Source organism: Chlamydotis macqueenii, chromosome 10 (genome assembly GCF_036417535.1).
Source record: "Chlamydotis macqueenii isolate bChlMac1 chromosome 10, bChlMac1.mat, whole genome shotgun sequence".
NCBI lineage: Eukaryota > Metazoa > Chordata > Aves > Otidiformes > Otididae > Chlamydotis > Chlamydotis macqueenii.
The window spans coordinates 13,204,833-13,224,305 of NC_141565.1; the positions used below are offsets into that span (position 1 = coordinate 13,204,833).

Here is a 19,473-nt window from a genome sequence, read left to right on the forward strand (position 1 = left end):
GGGCTGGGGCTGGGGCCGGGGCGGGGCCGCCGGCGGGGCCCTGTGATTCGGGGCGGCAGATTCGCCTCAGCCGGCGCGGCGCGGCCCAGCCTCCCCGCGGCCTCCCCGCTCCGCGCCGCCTCCCTCCGCCTCCTGCTGCCGCCGCCGCCGCCGCCTCCCGCCCCGCTCCCCCCGCCCGCCTGGGCCGTGCCGGGCCGTGCCGTGCCGTGCCGAAAGTGCGGTTGCTAAGGGCGGCGCGAAGCTTTTACCCAGCAGCCGCCCCGCGCCAGGCGCCGCCGCAGCCTCCATTGTTGGGGCCCGGCCCGGGCCCAGCGCCGCCGCCACCGCCGCCACCGCCGCCGCCCATGGAGCCGCCGCCCGCGCCCGCCCGCTGAGAGCGGCCCCGGGGCCGGTGAGCGCGGCCGGAGGGAGGGAGGGAGGAGAGGGCCGGGACCGGGAGCCGGGAGCCGGGGAGGGGGCGGCGGGGAGGGGGGCCCGGCCTGGCCTGGCCCAGCCTGGCCTGGCCTGGCGTGGCCTGAGCCCCTAGCCCCCCCCCTCAGCTTTCCTCAGCCCCGCAGCCCCACAACCCCCCAGCTCCCCGGCCTCCCCCAGCCCCTCTCAGCCCTCCAGCCCTTCTCAGCCCTTCAGCCCCTGAGCCCCTCAGCCCCCTGGACCCCCCCAGGTCCTCTCAGCCCCTCCTCGGCCTCTCTCAGCCCCGCTCGGGCGGGCGAAGCCATGGGCGTAGATTTCGACGTGAAGACCTTCTGCCACAACCTCCGGGCCACCAAACCCCCCTACGAGTGTCCGGTGGGCACCTGCCGCAAGATCTACAAGAGCTACAGCGGGATCGAGTACCACCTCTACCACTATGACCATGACAACCCCCCCCCGCCCCAGCACACCCCCCTCCGCAAGCACAAGAAGAAGGGGCGACAGGCCCGCGCCGCCAACAAGCAGTCGCCCAACCCCTCCGAGACCTCCCAGTCGCCGGGCCGTGAGGTGATGACCTACGCCCAGGCCCAGCGCATGGTGGAGGTGGACCTGCACGGCCGCGTCCATCGCATCAGCATCTTCGATAACCTCGACGTGGTGTCCGAGGACGAGGAGGTTCCCGAGGAGGTGCCTGAGAATGGGAGCAATAAGGAGAACACAGAGACCCCCAGCGTCCCGCCCAAATCTGGCAAGCACAAGAACAAGGAGAAGCGCAAGGACTCCAACCACCATCACCACAACGCCTCGGCTGGCACCACCCCCAAGCTCCCCGAGGTGGTGTACCGGGAGCTGGAGCAGGACACCCCCGACGCCCCACCTCGCCCCACCTCCTACTACAGGTATTGTCCGTGGCTGAGGCGCGAGGAGCCTCCCAGACAGCTCTAGCTCGTGCCCAGGGTCTGGAGGCGGAATTGGCCCCGCTCTGTGCGGGTGGCTTGTCTGTGGCTCGTGGAAATGGCCTCCATCTGCCTCTCCCGGGTCCTGCAGAGCTGGCCATCCTGTGGGTTTAGGCTCTCGGAGCTCTGTCTGTTGTTGTGCCCCAGTTTTGAGGGGTCCATGCAGCTGCAGAACTCAGGGTTGCTGCTTAGGTCGTTGCTGGTAGTTTGATTGCTGTGCTCTTTCCTTGCTGAGCCAGCATGTATAATCGTAACAAAACCCGAATGTGTCTTCCTGCCTTCCACACTGCTCCTCGGAGGCACACGGGGGTAGCTCTAGAGCCCCCCAGCACCGAGGTGTACCTGTAAGATGTGTCTGTTTACGGGCTTAATTCTCCTTGTCCTGCGGCTTTCCATGAGTGGTTTGGCGGGTGCGGTGGCCCGAAATAATACCTCAAGCAGGGAGTTAATGCTGAACCACAGTAATGCTTGTGTGGCCACCTTGGCCACCTTGTTGCCATGTGCCCTGAGAAACCAGCATCGCCTTTCAGGGAGGGGATATTTTGTGTCAGGGTGTTAGAGAGGAAACCTCCCCCTGAGGTGTCTGCGGTGCCGCTCGCTGTGATGGCAGGGGGTGGTTCCCGTCAGTTGCTGGAGCAGCAGCCTCAGGGTTCCAGCTCTTTCCTCTCTAAATAACGTCCTTTCACTTGGAGCGAAAGAGAAAAAGGCACAGCTCCCCTCGCCAGAATTAACGAAACCTGGTGCCTCTGTGCCTGGTTGTTGTTGTGCCTTGGGCAGGAGGCCCCTGTCCCCAGAGCACCTGGCAGCTGCTTGGTGGCTCGTGCAGGCTCCCATCTTGCGCTGATGAGTCTCCAAGGCCCGGACCTCGCCCGTTAGACGGGTGTTATTCTGTCTGTGTCGTGCCCAATGCGCTGTTGTGCTGCCGCGCCGCTCAGGGTGCAGCAGCACCTCCCGCTTCTGCGCATTCCAGTCTTGTCCCCGTTTTTCTGTTTTGACTTACGGCTTGGCTGTAGCGTTTGAACGTTCCCTCAGCCACAGTTAGGGTGCAGGAGTTAGGGTTCAGCTGCTGCGAGACCCTCCGGCTGTGCCCTCACCCTCCCGTGCTGTCCTTGCAGATACATCGAGAAGTCGGCAGAGGAGCTGGATGAGGAGGTGGAGTACGACATGGACGAGGAAGATTACATCTGGCTGGACATCATGAACGAGCGGCGGAAGACCGAAGGCGTGAGCCCCATTCCCCAGGAGATCTTTGAGTACCTGATGGACCGGCTGGAGAAGGAGTCCTACTTCGAGAGCCACAACAAGGGGGACCCAAACGCCTTGGTGGACGAGGATGCCGTCTGTTGCATCTGCAACGACGGGGAGTGCCAAAACAGCAACGTCATCCTCTTCTGCGACATGTGCAACCTGGCTGTGCACCAGGAGTGCTACGGGGTGCCCTACATCCCGGAGGGACAGTGGCTCTGCAGACGGTGCCTGCAGTCGCCCTCGCGAGCCGTGGACTGCGCCCTCTGCCCAAACAAGGGGGGGGCCTTCAAGCAGACAGACGACGGGCGCTGGGCACATGTGGTCTGTGCCCTCTGGATCCCGGAGGTGTGCTTTGCCAACACCGTCTTCCTGGAGCCCATCGACAGCATCGAGCACATTCCGCCCGCGCGCTGGAAGCTGACCTGTTACATCTGCAAGCAGCGCGGCTCCGGGGCTTGCATCCAGTGTCACAAAGCCAACTGCTACACTGCCTTCCACGTCACCTGCGCCCAGCAGGCCGGGCTGTACATGAAGATGGAGCCCGTCCGGGAGACAGGGGCAAACGGTACCTCCTTCAGCGTGCGCAAAACCGCCTACTGCGACATCCACACGCCGCCGGGCTCCGTGCGCAGGCTTCCCGCCCTCTCCCACAGCGAGGGGGAAGAGGAGGATGAGGAGGAGGAGGAGGAGGGGAAGGGCTGGAGCTCTGAGAAAGTAAAAAAAGCCAAGGCCAAGTCTAGGATCAAGATGAAGAAGGCACGGAAGATCCTGGCGGAGAAACGAGCCGCAGCGCCTGTGGTTTCTGTGCCCTGCATTCCCCCGCACAGGTACGACCCACCACCCTCCCTTGGCTGTGGAGAAACTTCTCCCTCTCTCCGTGCCTCGTGTCCCGCTTTCCACGCGGGCGTTATCTTGTTCCTCTCCTTAGCTTCTCGCACAGGTACTTTTCACTTTGCTCTCGCAGAGGGCTGTTGGTGGTTTCCTCTGGGAGTCCTGCCGAAAGGCAGGGTGATGCGCTGCCCCACAAAGGTGTGTGGGCCCTCGGCGGGGCAGGAAATAGCTGCTGTTAGTTTAACGGCAGAGAGCGAACTTGGCCGCGTGCGTCAGGAAGCAGCTGGGGGTTCCCAGCGCTCCTTTCCTGTTGTGCTGACCTCAGGTGCTGGACTAAACTGGGAGGGAGGAGGGGGCTGCTCTCCTTTCTGCCGAGGTTTGTTTCCTTCCGGGGCCGTGCCAGGGAAAAGAGGGACGGTCCCACTGGGAAGTGTGGGAGCAATTCAGGCCTGGGAAGTGGGCTAACCCCGGGGGCTGTTTGGGCTCTGGAGCAGACACATCTTGTATCCAGCTCCCGAGGGGAATCCCTGTGCCCTGCTGAGCGCAGCTCACTCATCCCAGCAGCCGCTTACCCCTCCCTGGGCTTCCTCAGCCGCTCGTGCCTCCGGTCGCAGGCAGCAGCTCTGCCACGCTGCTGCTTGTCAGAGCGGGGCCGGGAGGCAGCGGTGCCCAGAAGGGCCCTGCGCAGCTCCTGCGAGGGGTGGCTGGAGAGGACCAGCACTCCTGCCTGCCGAGGGGCACAGCTGTCCTGAGGTTGGCTTTGCAGCACGGGTGCTGTCAAAAAGGTACTCGAGGCCTTGCCAGAGGTCGTGTTTCTGTCGTGGGAAGGCGCAAGCACCCAGTAGTTACAGGTGTAACTGCCGTGTGTCTCGCTGTGGTCTGATGCTCAAGCTGGAGTGCAAATCCCAAAACAGGAGGATCTAAGGGCCTTGGCAGAATTTGTCAGTGTAGTTTATAATTCTGGGTGCCCTCGGCAGCGTGCAAAAGCACACAGAAGTGTCTTAGGATGGTTTTGGATCTTGCTGTCACCTTGCAGCAGGCATCGTGCAGTCAAAGCTCGGGTTGGGCACAGAAGTGTTTGCTTTCATGGTTGTGAGCCACCACCCCTGAGCTGCTGAGCCCTCCTCCCTGCATGAGGAGCTGTGCCAGGGCTGTAACCCCGTGACACCCCGGCACCGTACCTGCCGGACTGTCGTGTGTGGCTGTAACAGCACAGGAACACGGGACTGCCGCTTCCCTGCGCACCCTTGAGACTCTCCCGTGCAGTCGGACGGGAGCACACAGAAGCCATGGGCTTTGCTCTCTGTCTCTTGCGGAGACAGGTCTCTGCTACGTGGTTGCGGGCTTTTTGCCACGGTCTGTTTTTGTCCTAACCTTACATTTTTGCTCGCTCGGGGCTTGCTCTGTAGCCAGAGCCTCTTTTCTTATGTGTGGACATGTTGGCAGGCAGTTTGTAGGCTCTTGCTGCTATCATCGCGCAGTGAAAACCCCACTGAGCTAGAAGCTGTTAACCTCTCTCCAGGCCTTCCTGTTGGGATTAATTATTCTTCAAGGGCTGTTGCCAGAATGCCAAATGTCTTCCTGTGGCGGCTGCGCTTGGCTGGCGATGGCACATGAGGCTGCTTTCCCCAGCCTCCTCAGCTGAGGCTGATGCACTTCTGGTCACCCCCTGCGAAGAACCCTCCCTGTGAGACATGGGGACGCTGGGGGTTCTGTCCAGCTTCGCTGCACGAGGCTGTCCCTGCCCCTCCAGGCTTTCTGCAGTTGCAGAGAGGAGGAAAATCCCTTTTGTGGTGTTTTGGGCTGTTTAGGGTAGTCCTTCATTAGCTCGGATAGGAGCTCTGTTGTGCTCATGCCTCCCGTTCCCTCCTCACGCTTTGCCAGGTTTGGTCAAGTTACGAGCTCCCTGGTGACATTTGGCCGGGGCCTTTGTCACTGTGAGTGGCCCTTAGCCAGGTAACTGATGGTTTTGGGATACCAGCACCAAATGCTCATGATCTCAGGGACTGTAGGATTTGTTAAAGGTCCGGCCCCCGATGTGGCTGTGTTGCGCTCCGACCTGTTGCAGCCTGCCCTGAAATTCGGCAGGATGTGGAAAGGAAGAGTCTGTTTTGGAGAGGCAAGGCTGGATGTTTCTTGATGTCCTCTGTTGTGGCTGTCTCAGGGGTGCTGTGGCCCTGCGTGACTTGGTGTTACAGAAATTCCTGCCATGGGAAAGGGTGTTCTCCACCTGTGGAGCTGCTCAGTAGCTCTCGGTGGCTTTGCTGCTACGTCCCCCCAGCCAGGGCTTCTCCTGCGGCGGCCAGGCCTGCCTCGTTGATGGGATCTGTGGTTCCTCTCCCTTCTTCAGGCTCAGTAAGATTACAAACCGTTTAACCATCCAGAGGAAGAGCCAGTTCATGCAGAGGCTGCACAGCTACTGGACTCTGAAGAGGCAGTCCCGCAACGGTGTCCCCCTGCTCCGTCGCCTTCAGACACACTTGCAGTCACAAAGAAACTGCGACCAGGTAAGGGCTGCTGGTTGGGGCGCTGCGGGGAATCCTGGCTACGCGTGCATGCTTCCTGTGCCTACGGAGCTGTGGGCTCAAAGCCTTTGCTGCATGTGGTGCCTGCAGGCGCAGAAGCGGGGCCAGGGGAATGAGCTCCCCGATGAGGAAAAGGCAGCCCCAGCTGCTTTTGCTGCTTCACTTTCTCCTCCGCTCTCGGCGTTCAGAGATTTGCCAGGCGGCGATGCCGTTGGCAGCCTGCCACGGGAAGGGAATCCTGCCCTCTCAAGCTGCTGCGCAGAACTTAGCTCCTTCCCCATGCCCGCGTTTAGCCGGTGGCGATGGCACACCTGTCAGAAATGACTCTGGTCTGAGGCCGCTGTGTCAGCGAGTGTTGAGAGAGATGGCCGGAGACCTCCAGAAACAATCTGGAAGGAACCAAGGCCTTGCTTCCCGTTTCTGAGACCGCTCCAGGAGCACTCCCTCTGGGTGCTGCTTCCAGCCCACTGTCTGCCTCAGCCCTTAGTCAGTGCTTCACAGATGTGAAGTCTCTGGTGCCAGAGAAGATTTTTCTGGCTCCCCGTCTGAGCTCTAAATCTCTTTTTCTGAGCCCTTTGAAGACTGTGGGCTGGGGTTTCTCCTGCCTTTGCCCCGTCTCATTTTTGTTTTGCTAGAGAAGAGCTGAAACTGCTTCTGCTCATCTTTGGCTACCGCTGAATAAAAGTCAGCGTTTTTTGGTGCTCCAGAAGTGAAAGCAACCAGAGCCGTATTCCCTTTTTGCCCTGTTCCCTTTTCCAGAGCTCTGCGCAGCAGCACAGACCCTGATGGTGTTGATCTGTGCTGCCAGGGAGATGCAGGCGGTTGGTTGTGTTAGGAAGAGTATTTCCAGGGGCTGGGGGTATCTGCCTCCTGGCATCCTGAAGGCTTGGTGCCCAAGGAGCAGGCATTCAGCTTTGGCCAGAGGTCAGACTGTTTCTGAGTCACCCACCTATGTTACAACAAGGGAAGCGGGACCTTCGCTGAAGCAGCGGGTCAGGCATGCCGGTTCACTTTGCCAGGGAAGAGCCCCACCGCACGGTCAGGGAGTTGGAGATGGGAACACATCTCCTGTCAGCTCATGGTCTCTGATGTTCCCGCAGAGAGACACTGAGGATAAGAACTGGGCCCTGAAGGAGCAGCTGAAGTCATGGCAGCGCCTTCGCCATGACCTAGAGCGCGCACGCTTGCTGGTGGAGCTGATACGCAAGCGGGAGAAGCTCAAGAGAGAGACGGTAACGGTTGTTTGCCCCTCCTTGGGGAGCTGCTGGGGTGGGCATGAGCATGGGCTCTTCAGAGTGCTGTAGGGTGCGTGCTGGGGTCTCCTCAGCCATGCTGCGTCCTGCCCCGGTGGCTCTGAGCAAAGGTGGCTGCTCTGCAAGGCTGAGGTGGGACGCGCAGGTGCTGGAGGCAGTGTTACACCTCCACTCCGCAGAGACGGGGTGAGGTGCAGTCCCTGCCCCTCGCAGGAGCGAGGAGAGGTGTCGCTGTCCTGTGGGACTGCATCGCTGCTCCCTGGGGACTGTCCTTGCTGCCAGGCGGGGAGCTCAGCCCCGTTCTGTTCCTCTGTTTTAGATCAAGGTGCAGCAGGTGGCACTGGAAATGCAGCTGACCCCCTTCCTCATCCTCCTCCGCAAGACGCTTGAGCAGCTGCAGGAGAAAGACACGGGCAACATCTTCAGCGAGCCAGTCCCTCTGTCTGAGGTAACAGAAATCTACGAAGTAAGAACCCCCTCCCCCAGATTTCTACTTCACTCAAAGTTGTCTCCCTTGCTCGTGCCAAGGGCTGCCCAGGGTGCTCTCTGCTCCAGAAGCTTCTCTGGGTAGCGTGGTGCTGGCTCGTGCATCCACGCACAGCTCACCCACGGAGGGTGTGCAGCGATGCCCGTCCAGGATGAGCTGAATGCAGAGCAGCTGAGCTGATGCTGGCCGGGAGCACAGCACTTGGCTCTTCTGTACATTGCTGGTGACTCCCCAGTGTCTGCGAGCGGCTGGGGATTCCCTCTGGGAAAGGCAGAATGCTGGCCCTTGTCAGGCCGCGCGCTCTTCCCTGTCCTCTTGTGAAGGCCTCTGCTGGGTGACGGACAGAGCACAGCACAGAAGCGGGTTTGACCCCCGGACTGTCACTGCTAGGGGCAAGGGAAATGATTCCTGAGACTGCAATTGAGTCCCCGCCTGGGGGGGTGGGGGAAGGCTGCGCTGGCTCTGCGCGGCTCCCGCAGCAGGTCGGCACGGAGGTGTGCCAGCAGAGCTGGGGAGGAAGGCTGCGCGGTCCCACCTGCAGCCATTGCTGCCGCCTGGACGGTTCTGTTTTACCTGTCTGCACTCACCCGCATCCCCGGGGGCTGCGCTTGCAGCTTCCTCCCCCAGGGAACACCGTGTAGCGTACTGGATCCCAGCTGCCCGCAGACAGGAGGACAGGATGCTGGCATGTGTGCTGGAGCTGTAAAAACGCTTCAGAGTGCGTATCTGCTCTAACAGCACATGGGCTCCCTAGCCTGGAGGCGTTACTGTTCCTCAAGCTGCAAAAGCAGACAGCGTTCCCCGATGTGCATTTGGGCAGAAGAGAGGGAGCGATACCTGATTCCTCTAACGACTGTTTTCTTGGAGCAGGTAGTGCTAACCGATGGCTCCTGGGCTCTTAGCTCTGGCTCTTTCCTCGTGCAGGTCCCAGACTACCTAGATCACATCAAGAAGCCGATGGATTTTCAGACGATGAAACAAAACCTGGAAGCCTATCGCTATCTGAATTTCGATGACTTTGAGGAGGATTTCAACCTGATTATCAACAACTGTTTGAAATACAATGCCAAAGACACAATCTTCTACCGGGCAGCCATCCGTCTGCGGGAGCAGGGTGGCGCCGTTCTCCGGCAGGCTCGCCGGCAGGCAGAGAAGATGGGCATTGACTTTGAGACAGGCATGCACTTCCCCCACTGCGTAACGGTGGAAGAGGCTCAGGTCCAAGACATCGAGGATGGTGAGTACTCATCTCCTGTCCTGGGCTATGAGGGTTACTCAGGGTTAAAACCTGGGCAGAGTCAGGGCGCCTGGGGGTCTGTTTGAGCTGCTGAGGGTCCGTTCAGTTGGACGCCTGGGCTGTGTGTGCTTGCTCCCCAGCGAGGTGAGGACTTTGCCAGCCAGGAACCTGTTGGCCTCATTAGGTTGGTTCTAGGCAGTGGCTCATCTGTGTGTCCTGCCCATCCCTCATCCTCCTCCTGGACAGAGCAGGGGGCTGCCTGTTACCGTCCCCAGCCCTGGCCCCAGCTCCCGCTGTGCTGCCTGGCTGGAAGGACTGACTCCCCCAGTCAGAGCTGTGTGCTCCCCTCTCTGTCCCCAGCCCCAGGCTTCGCTGGCTCCACGCAGCTCCCAGTACCCCTCAGCCAGATCTCACTGCCTCTGTGGTCGTAGGTCTGCTTGTCTCTGCTGGCAGCAGGGAGCACTGCCAGGAGCAGCTTGTCAGAGAAGGAGCCTTTCAAGGTCCCCCTCTCCCTGCTCCCGCTCAGGCAGGGGAACTTCCCTGCTCTGTAATTCTTCCGGATCCCTTTTTCCTGTTATAACCCCTGTTCTTTTTCCTGTTGTGTCCTTGCCCCAGCTGATGGTATTCTCCAAGCTGCTCATCAGCCTGCTGGCTTGCTTTCCACGGGGCTCCTTCTGCAGGTCTTTTTGGGTAACTTCCCATGTTCACAGGTGTTCGGTACCATGTCAGCTACTTCCCTTTTGTGGGGAACCTGAAATGCCCCATGCCCTTTCAAGTGGAGCAGCTCCAAAGAGTCCCTCATTTCTTTCATCCATCTGCTCTGCTTTGTTCCCCCAGAGGATGTGCGGCTGCTGCTCTCAGAGAATCAGAAGCACCTGCCCTTGGAGGAGCAGCTGAAGATCCTGCTGGAGCGGCTGGATGAGGTCAATGCTGGCAAGCAGAGCATAGGCCGATCCCGCCGGGCCAAGATGATCAAGAAGGAGATCACAGTCCTACGGCGGAAACTCGCTCACCCACGGGACCTGGGCCGAGATGGGCTGGAGCGGCACAGCTCCTCGGCCAGGGGAGTCCTGCAGTCGCACAACCCCTGCGAGAAGGACCCGCAGACAGACAGCGCTGCGGAAGAGAGCAGCAGCCAGGAGACTGGCAAAGGTACTGGTCCCTCCAGAATACTGCTGGTTTGGGGGCACGGTGGAGGACAGTACCCCACTGGGTAGTTTGTAGTGAGCCATGCCAGGTGAGCAGGGAGGACTGCCAACCGAGGAGGCCGCCTTCTGCGCCTGGAAGCCGCAGCCTGGTGTGCGTTTGCCTCTGGGGAGGGTTGGCAGGTCACTGGTGTTTGCAGCTGTGGTCAGTGTTCACCCGGTGAGCTCACCTCCCGTGTGGCCAAGGAACTGGGTGTCATTCCAGAGAGTGAAGAGTCCCAGCTGCGCGATGTGGGGTGTGAGATGGATTGTTCCGTCATGCCAGGCCCTGCCAGCTCCGCCACGCTGCCCGGTTTCTCTAGGGGCATTACAGAGCAGGCTGCCTTCAGCGTCCCTTCCTGCCTGGGGGCACGGGTGGGAGTTACAGAGGCACTGACTGCTGAGCTCCAAATGCCCTCTTGGGGCTGAGCGCCGAACGTGGGCCAGCTGCCAGCTCCCTGGCGGAGATGCTGAGCTGGGCTCCGTGGGGAGCAGAGCAAAAGCAGAGCTGCCAGATGTCGCTGGGGGTGTTTGCCATCTCTGCTTTCCAATCCTGCCTTGCTAAGCACCGGGAAAATCAGGCTCATCCACAAGCGGGGAATGTTTTAGGGCCTTTGTCTTTCAAGGGTGCAGTGGAGCTTCTCAGCTGCTGCGTGTTGTGGTTGCTTGCTTCCTATTCCTGACTTCTTGTTCTCCTGCGAGAAAGGAGGGCATCCCTGGCTGGTGCAGTGCTCTTTGATGTCCCCATCTGTCAGCAGACTGGATAGTTTAACTCTGAAAGTACAGGCATGGAAAAGCTTGGGATGGAGGATCTTCTGAGATAACATTCCTGAGAAACGAAGCTGTTTCTTGATGCTGCTGCCGTGCGGTCCCTGCCAGGTCCCGCAGGCTGAAGCTGACACCTTCTCCTTCCCTTTCCAGGTCTGGGTCCCAATTCTTCTTCCACCCCAGCACATGAAGTTGGCAGGAGAACCTCAGTGCTCTTCTCCAAGAAGAACCCTAAAACTGCAGGCCCTCCAAAACGCCCAGGACGCCCCCCGAAGAATCGAGACAGCCAGATCACTCCCGGGCACGGGAACAGCCCCATCGGCCCTCCCCAGCTCCCGATAATGGGGTCCTCCCAGCGGCAGAGGAAGCGAGGGCGAAGCCCGCGCCCCAGCTCCAGCTCGGACAGCGACAGTGATAAGTCCACCGAAGACGCTCCCATGGGTGGGTGCGGCAGCTCCCCCTGCGTGGCCGGGCGGCCGTGGCCTTTCCGGCAGTGCTTTGGCAGTGTCCCGCGTGGCGCTAACGCTCTTCTCATGGGGTGTTTTGCAGACCTGCCAGCCAACGGTTTCAGCAGCGGGAACCAGCCGGTGAAGAAGAGTTTCCTGGTGTACCGCAACGACTGCAATCTCCCCCGGAGCAGCTCCGACTCGGAGTCCAGCAGCAGCAGCAGCAGCAGCGCAGCCTCGGACCGCACCAGGTACCGTCCCCGGCACGGCCCCGGTGCCGCGGGTGCTGCTCGGGGTGGCAGTGGGCAGCTCTCAGCCTTGAGTTGCCGGACAAGGAGCCTGCTTGGTACCCACCACGTTCACCGTCCGGCAGCCCGGCCGCTGTTAGCTAAACCCTGGACAGCTGCAGGTTTTGTGCCTATTTGAAATGTAAAACCTGAAAGTGTGAGTGCAGCAAAGGGCTCGTAGGGAGCCTGAATCAGGGGGTTCCCTCTTGGCGCAGCGGCTGCTCCGGCAGGTTCTTGCCTGCAGCTCCAACCGGGATCAGTGCACGACTTCTGGGTCCTCCTGGGTGAAGTGAGGTGGGGTTCTGGCAGGTGCCCCAGCAGAAGCACCGTCCGCGAGTCCTTCCCAGACCTGAGGCCAGTGATTGGAGCCCACGAGCCCCAGCGTCCCGCCAGGCTGGCCCCCTCGAAAGTGGTTTTTGGAAGGTTAACATGGTTCCTACTGACAGCTCTGCTCCCCTCTCTCCACAGCACCACGCCCTCCAAGCAGGGCAGAGGGAAACCCTCTTTCTCCCGAGTGAACTTCCCCGAGGACAGCAGTGAGGACACGTCGGGGACGGAGAACGAGTCCTACTCTGTGGGCACGGGGCGAGGCGTGGGCCACGGCAGTAAGTACGGCGGCCGTGCAGCCGCGTGCCCGGTCAGCGCTGTTGCGTTGGGGGGGACGCAGCTGACTCCCGTCTCCCCTTTCCTCTGGCACAGTGGTGCGCAAGGGCATGGGGCGCGGCGCGGGCTGGCTCTCCGAGGACGAGGATTCCTCCCTGGATGCCCTGGACCTGGTGTGGGCCAAGTGCCGGGGTTACCCCTCCTACCCAGCCCTGGTGCGTACCACCCGCTGTCGGGGCCTCCGAAACCCACCCCCCCATCCTGCAGAGCCGCGCTTCTGGGGTCCCCTCATTCCCCTCTCAGCTCTCCCCTGCTCTTTGGGCAGATCATCGACCCCAAGATGCCGCGGGAAGGCATGTTCCACCACGGCGTCCCTATCCCCGTGCCCCCCTTGGAGGTGCTGAAGCTGGGGGAGCAGATGACTCAGGAAGCCCGCGAGCACCTCTACCTTGTCCTCTTCTTCGACAACAAGCGCACTTGGTAAGGCCGGGGGGCCGGGGGGGTGGTTTTAGGGAGGGGGTTGTCCGGAGACGATTGTCACCCTCAAACGAGGTGGCCCCCCCCCGCTCCCCGCAGGCAGTGGTTACCCCGGACGAAACTGGTGCCGTTGGGGGTGAACCAGGACCTGGATAAGGAGAAGATGCTGGAGGGCCGCAAGTCCAACATCCGCAAGTCGGTGCAGATCGCCTACCACCGCGCCATGCAGCACCGCAACAAGGTGCAGGGCGAGCAGAGCAGCGACTCCAGCGACAGCGACTGAGCCGGCCGCTGCCCCCGCCGTTATCTCAGGGCAAACGGGGCTCGGGGACACCCCCGTGCAGCTGGTCTGCACCCGCCGGGGGACCGGGACGGGGGGGCCGGACCCCCCGCGCCCCCCACCCCTCAACCCTCCCGGTGCCCGCTCCCCCCCCCCCCCCAACCCCGCGGCTCCCCGTACCCCGGGGCGCCCCCTCCTTCTCCCCCCGCGCTGCCCCCCCCCCCCGGCCGGCCCCCGCGCTCGGACGTTCTTTGTATTTATTTTGAAGGGAAAAAAAGAAAATCTATTGATTCTTAGAAAAAAACAACAACCTCCGCTGCGGGCGGGGCGGGGGGGGGGGGCGGGGGCCGCGCCACCGGGTGGCGCTTCCGCGCCGCGACCGGAATTTGGGGTAGAGCGTCACGGGAGGGGGCGGGCGCTCTGCCCGCGCGGAGGGAAACTCTATGGTGCGGGAGCGGCGGGGCCGCCGTGTGGGGCGGGGGGGTGTGAGGGGGTGCGGGGGGGCTGTGGGTCCAGGCTGGAGGCCTAGGCTGGGGCTGTGGGGAAGTGGGGTGGGGTGGCCGTGGGTGCAGGCAGGAGTGGGGCTCCGCAGCAGCCGTGCGGGGGCCGAGGTGAGTTTTGGGGGGGCATAACGGAGGTAGGGTGGGGGGCTGGCGGTGCCTGACCCCACCGCTTCCGTGGGGCGGGGGGGGGCGCAGCCGGCCCCCATGAAGCTGCGGGACGCCCCGTCGGGGTGCCCGTCCCTGTGGCGGTCCCTGCCCTGCCCGCCGGCCGAGCTGCGCCTGGACCTGGTGCTGTCGTCGGGGCAGACGTTCCGGTGAGCCCGCCCGGGGGTCCCAGCTCCCCACTCGTGACCCGGCCCGGGGGTGGGGGTCAGGGCCGGCCCCGACGTCCCCGTGTGGGGCAGGTGGTGGGAGAGCAGCCCGGGGGCCTGGACGGGCGTGCTGGGGGAGCGCGTCTGGACGCTGCGGCAGGACCGGGACCGGCTGTGGTACACGGTGTACGGCGAGGAGGAGGACGGGCGCCCCGCCGGGACGGCGAAGCCGGACGGTGTCGAAACGGACCAGATCCTGCGTGACTTCTTCCAGCTGGATGTGGGGCTGCCGGCCCTGTACCGCACCTGGGGGGCGGCCGACCCCCTCTTCCGCAAGGTGGCTGACGATTTCCCAGGTGAGGTGGCCCCGTGGGGCCACAGGGCACGACCACAGCACCCACCCGGCATCCCCTCACCACGTCCTCCCCCCCGCAGGGGTGCGGGTGCTGCGGCAGGACCCCGTCGAGTGCCTGCTCTCCTTCATCTGCACCTCCAACAACCACATCTCCCGCATCACCGCCATGATCGAGCGCCTCTGCCAGGCCTTTGGCCGCCGCCTCTGCCGCCTCGACGCCCGGCCCGTCCACGCCTTCCCCTCCCTCTCGGCACTCACAGGTTCGCCGTCGCCCTGCTGCTGCCGTTGTCACCCCACCGTGGCTTCGCCCGTGCCCACCCGTGTCCCTCTGCTGTCCCCCCGGCAGGCGCTGACGCTGAGGCCCGGCTGCGGGAGCTGGGCTTCGGGTACCGGGCCAAATTTGTCAGCGGGAGCGCGCGGGCCATCGCTGAGGGGCTCGGCGCCGAGGGGCTGTGCCGGCTGCGCGCCGTGCCCTACGCCGAGGCCAGGAGGGTGTTGTGTGCCCTGCCCGGCGTTGGCGCCAAGGTGGGTGCCGGGATGCGGGGGCTGGGGAGCGGGGGGCCGGCGGAGGGGGCTGACGGTGCTGCCTGGCACAGGTCGCCGACTGCGTCTGCCTGATGGCCCTGGACAAGGCGGAGGCGGTGCCGGTGGACACCCACGTCTGGCGCATCGCGCGGCAGCGCTACGGCACGGCACTGAGCGGCAGGAGCCTGACGCCCCGGGCCTACCAGGAGATCGGTGAGAGCAGGGCTGGGCCCTGGCCTGGGACCCGCTGGGACGGTGTCCCCGGCGCTGGGACTCACCCTTCTCTCTGCAGGTGACTTTTTCCGGGGGCTGTGGGGCCCCCGCGCCGGCTGGGCACAGGCGGTGAGTACCCCGCTCCCGGGCACCCTGGGGCTCAGCCCTCGTTCCCCACCCCGGCCGTGCCCACCCCATCGCCTCTCCCCACGCCAGGTCCTCTTCTGCGCCGACCTCCGCAAGGGCCAGGAGCTGGCCGGCAGCCAGGACCGGGACCGGGCCAGGGGGGGCCGAAGCCGGGACAGCCGTGGGGACGGGACCCCTTAGGGGATACCCCAGGAGGGACAGAGCCCCCCGGGTCAGTGGCTGGGGGGGGTCACTTGTGTGCTTGGGCGGAGCCGCTGCCCCAGGGGTGAGACTGGGGGGGATCTGGGCTGTGTCCAGGCCCCCGCCCAGGGCAGAGCCGAGCCAAGCGGCGTTGGCCTCTTGCCTTTATTACAAGCAATAAAATAGAAACATCCATTTGGAAAATTCTCCTTGAACATGCTGGGGAGGGTGGGCAGTGCCAGGGCTGGGGTGTGGGGGGGGGGGGGAAGAGGGTGTGGGAGGGGGCCCGGGATGCAGCCCCACGCTGAGTGGGGCTCCCAGGGGCTGCCCCTGCCCCAGTGCAGAGCTCTGATGTGAGCCTGCCGTGGGGGGCAGCCCCACACACCCGGGGTGAGCAGTGCAGGGTCCCCCGACACCATCCCCCCGCCCCGCTCCAGCACGGTGGGGGCCCCCAACCCCACACTGTGCCCACGGGAGGGTTGGACCCCTGCGGCCCCCCCAGGATGCGGCTGTGGGGGGCCGTGCTCAGTCTGGCAGCAGGCGCTGAGCTCTGCTCGCGGGCGGGCACCCACAGTCCGACCCTGCGAGGAGGAGCGGGGTGAGAGCCTGGCGGCAGCCCCGGGGGCTGTGGGACACGGACGGGGGGGACGTCGGGGCTCACCGTTGCTGGTGCCCCCCACCAGCTGCTCGCCCGGGCTGGTGGGAGTTGTCTGCCCGGGGCCGTCCTGGCTGGTTCCCAGCTGCAGCTTCCTCATGTGTCTCACCACCGCCGTGGCGTTGAAGGCTTGCTGCCAACCCCACAGCGTCTGTCACCTGGCACGGGGGGGGCCCTGCACCCCCTGACACCCCCTGTGACCCCCAACACCCCGCAGCCCCCCCCCCGGCACCCCCTGCTCACCTTCCACTTGCTCTTAGCGAAGTTCTTCTTGATCTGCTCACTCACTGACTGGTGGATATTCTTGTCCAGGGCTGTGTCCCCGGCGATCCTGGGGTGGGAAGGGGGGGTCAGTGGGGCCGCCCCCTGCCCCACGGCTGCTGTGGGGTGAGCCAGGGTGGGGGGCAGACAGCAGCAGGTCCTCCCCCTTACCAGGGATGCTGCAGGGCTTGCTCACAGGTGAAGCGCTTGCTGGGGTCCTTCTCCATCAGGTGCTGGATGAAGTCCTTGGCTGGGACGGGGCACAGAGCCACCGTGAGCACCTACGCCCGCCGCCGCCCCCACCCCAGCTACCGCGACACTGCGCTGGCGTCCCAGGTCCCACCGCCCCGGTGGTCCCGGCTCACCCGAGTCTGAGATGTCGTCCCAGTAGGGCGAGTCGAACTCGTACTCGGCCCGCAGGATCTGCTCAAAGAGCTTGGCATCGTTCTCGTCGTAGAAAGGGGGGTAACCGCAGAGCCTGGGGGGGGCGGCGGGGAGGGGGATGCTGGCCCCGGGGTGTCCCAGGCCCCCGCGGAGGGGATAGGGGCAGGAGGGAGGGGTACGTACAAGATGTAGGCGATGACTCCAATGGACCAGCAGTCCACAGCCTTGCTGTAGGGCTTCTGTGCCAGCACCTCGGGGGCTGGAGGAGGGATGGTAGGGGTGAGGGGACACCCCAACCCCGGGGAGAGACTCCAACCCCGCACGCGGGGCAGTGGCAGCCCCCGGGCAGGCACTCACCCACGTAGCCGGGGGTGCCGCAGGCCGTCGACATGACACTGCCGCAGCCCTCGATCTTGGACAGCCCGAAGTCGCTGATCATGATCTTGGAGTCCTCGTCCAGGCTGTAATAGAGCAGGTTCTCGGGCTGCGGGGAGGGGGGGTCAGGGAGGGGCGACGCTGGGGTCCCCTCCCCACCTCTGCGGCAGGGGGCTCTGTGTGTGTGTGTGTGCGTCCCACCGCTCACCTTCAGGTCACGGTGGACAATGCCCATGTCGTGCAGGTACTTGACGGCGTCGAGGATCTGCCGAATCAGGGCGCTGGCGTCCCGCTCGGTGTAGAAACCCTTCTCCACGATGCGGTCGAAGAGCTCCCCACCCGAGACCCTGCGGGGACGGGCGGCGCCGGTCAGCACGGACCCCCCCGAGCACCCCAGGCCCCGCCGGCGTCACTCACAGCTGCATGATGAGGTAGAGGTGGGTGCCGCTTTCATAGATGTCATCCAAGGCCACGATGTTGGGGTGCTTGATCCTGCGAAGGGAAGGCATGGGGGGGGGTGAGGGGGCTCCCGACGGCCCCCCACCCCAGCCCCCACTGGACAGGGAGCGGCCGGGCTTGGCCCCGCAGGGTATCACGCGCCGACCGCTATTTTAGGTGCTGCCGATAACACCCAGCAATGGGTGCTGGCAGCGGGGAGCAGTACCGGGACGGGGCGGGGGGGGGGGGGCGGGCACAGAGCAGGACCCCAACCCTGGCTGCAGGACAGCCCCTACTTGTGGAGGACGGCGATCTCGTTCTCGATGCTGGTCTCCTTCCCCTCCAGTGCCTGCTTGGTGATGCACTTGATGGCCACCAGCTTCCGCGTCGCCTTCTCCTCCGCCAGGACCACCTCGGAGAAGGCCCCTCTGCGAGAGGGCCAGGGGTGAGCCTGGTCCGCTGGCCGGACCCACCACCGCCGTGCCGCGATCGCCATGGCGACGGGCAGAAAGTCCAGCTATTTATAGGAGACAAGCGAGCGGGAGCCGCCCGCCGGGACGGCCGGACGCAGGCCCTGCTGGGGATGGAGCGCCCGGCATCCCCTGGTGCGGCTGCACCATCCCCTTATCAGGCAGGATAACACCATGGCGCCGCCGGCAGCCGAGGCTGAGCCCCCGGGTGGGTTTTGGCAGCCCCGTGCCATTGCCGTCCCGCAGCACCCAAGGTGAGCGGGTGCCACCCAAAGGCCGAGGTGCGGGAGACACCGGCGATGCCCAGGTGGGGCAGGTGGCGGGCAGCGTGCTCGCGCCCCGCCGGGCCCTAAGCCGTGCCGTAATTAACCTGCTAATCCAGCCTAAGAGCTTTACGGCGCTTCGGGCACGGCCGGGCACCCCTCTGCCAGCCCAGGGACCACCGCCGGGCACCCCTGGGCGCGGCGTCCGGCGCAGCTGGCACGGGGAACCGTCCAGCTGGCAGGCAGCACCGCCAACTCCTGCCCGTACCCCGCGGCACGGGCCCCCGTGTGCCAGCCAGGCAGTGACCCCCGCCTTGGGCCAATATTTGAGCTGGCGCGGTTCCACCCAGTGGGTTTGGCAAAGCCGACGGGAGCCGGATCCGGCGCGGTGAGTGGGTTGTCACCAGTGCCCCCCTCCCCGCGCTGGTCTGCAACTCACGTGCCCAGGACCTCTCGGAAATCGTAGATGCGCCGAATGTCCTCGGTCCTCTTCTTCCAGCTGGGCCCATCCCGCCCCAGCGGCATGGTGGCCCTGTGGGGCCACCCACTCCCACCTGTGACACGAGTGGGGAGTGGGCAGGCTATGGGCGAGCTTCGAGGGGAGCCAGGACGCTGTGGGGCGAGGGGATGTTGGGACACGGCGGGGGCAACAGGTGCCCAGGGGACGTGGCAGACAGTTATCATCACGGGGTGATGGGGGCAAGCCTTTGCTCCGGCCCCACGGTCAGCCTCCCCCACGCAGGAGTCCTGGCGTGGGGTGCCCCACGGGGTACATAGGCCGGGCCCCTCCCGATGCCCGCACGCCCCGCGCCCGCCCAGAGGGCGGGCGCGGGGCGTGCGGGCAACGGGAGGGGCAGAGGCACACGCGTGGGTGTGTAGGAGCCCCCACCAACAGCCCCCACAGCCTCGCCGGGCGGGACGTGCGTGGGGATCCCCAGCCCCGACTCCCACAGCCGCAATGGGCAGGACACGCGTGGGAACAGGGTTGCCCACCCCCTCCCACCCCCGGGGTGTCGCCGGTTGGGGTCTCGCGTGGATCACCGGCTCCGCTCGTGGGCACGCCGCCCCCCCGCCCCGCCCTTACCGACGGCGCTGCGGCCCCGGTCCCGGAGCAGCGGCGGCTCCTCCCGGCGCGGACAGCCCTGACGTCACAGGGAGGGGCGGGGCCATGCCCCGCCACTGCCAATGGGCGGGCGGAGGGCGGGCCTGGGCGTGGCGTGGAGCTGGCGGGAGCCACGCGTGACCGCGGGGCGCGTGTCCACGCGGGAGGGGCGAGGAGGCCACGCTTGGCGGGCGGGGGGGGGGGGGAATGGGCGGGGCGACCGTGCCCGTTATGGGGATACGAGTGGGGCCCTTGCGGACACGCGTGGGGAGCGCCCACAGTGGGCTGCATGACAGCT

General features: G+C 64.6%; 3 protein-coding genes across 4 annotated transcripts; 2 read left to right on the forward strand and 1 right to left on the reverse strand.

Moving 5' to 3' along the window:
• The first annotated feature begins 581 nt into the window (after positions 1-581).
• On the forward strand, positions 582-13,220 carry BRPF1 (bromodomain and PHD finger containing 1). Of its 2 annotated transcripts, none has more exons than XM_086755340.1 (13): positions 582-1,310; positions 2,483-3,442; positions 5,797-5,953; positions 7,072-7,203; positions 7,544-7,690; positions 8,636-8,948; positions 9,786-10,100; positions 11,054-11,341; positions 11,450-11,597; positions 12,102-12,238; positions 12,333-12,451; positions 12,562-12,716; positions 12,813-13,220. In XM_086755340.1, exons 1-13 carry the CDS (start codon positions 715-717, stop codon positions 12,994-12,996), a joined length of 3,651 nt encoding a protein of 1,216 aa, XP_086611466.1. In that variant the 5' UTR covers positions 582-714; the 3' UTR covers positions 12,997-13,220. The 2 variants fall into 2 exon arrangements, with proteins under 2 accessions (XP_086611466.1, XP_086611467.1); XM_086755341.1 differs by having other exon boundaries at positions 7,544-7,672.
• A 426-nt stretch (positions 13,221-13,646) lies between these two features.
• Positions 13,647-15,422, forward strand: OGG1 (8-oxoguanine DNA glycosylase). The gene is made up of 7 exons (XM_086755200.1): positions 13,647-13,810; positions 13,901-14,163; positions 14,243-14,422; positions 14,509-14,687; positions 14,759-14,900; positions 14,980-15,029; positions 15,117-15,422. Exons 1-7 carry the CDS (start codon positions 13,701-13,703, stop codon positions 15,225-15,227), a joined length of 1,035 nt encoding a protein of 344 aa, XP_086611326.1. The 5' UTR covers positions 13,647-13,700; the 3' UTR covers positions 15,228-15,422.
• Positions 15,379-19,231, reverse strand: CAMK1 (calcium/calmodulin dependent protein kinase I). Its single transcript, XM_086755199.1, has 12 exons — positions 19,158-19,231; positions 18,513-18,627; positions 17,637-17,768; positions 17,320-17,394; positions 17,111-17,249; positions 16,885-17,011; positions 16,711-16,786; positions 16,509-16,621; positions 16,315-16,393; positions 16,126-16,213; positions 15,889-16,015; positions 15,379-15,808 (listed from the first exon to the last, which is right to left on the reverse strand). The coding sequence occupies exons 2-12, from the start codon at positions 18,596-18,598 to the stop codon at positions 15,753-15,755; spliced, it is 1,098 nt and encodes a 365-aa protein (XP_086611325.1). The 5' UTR covers positions 18,599-18,627; positions 19,158-19,231; the 3' UTR covers positions 15,379-15,752.
• Between the last annotated feature and the right edge of the window lie 242 nt (positions 19,232-19,473).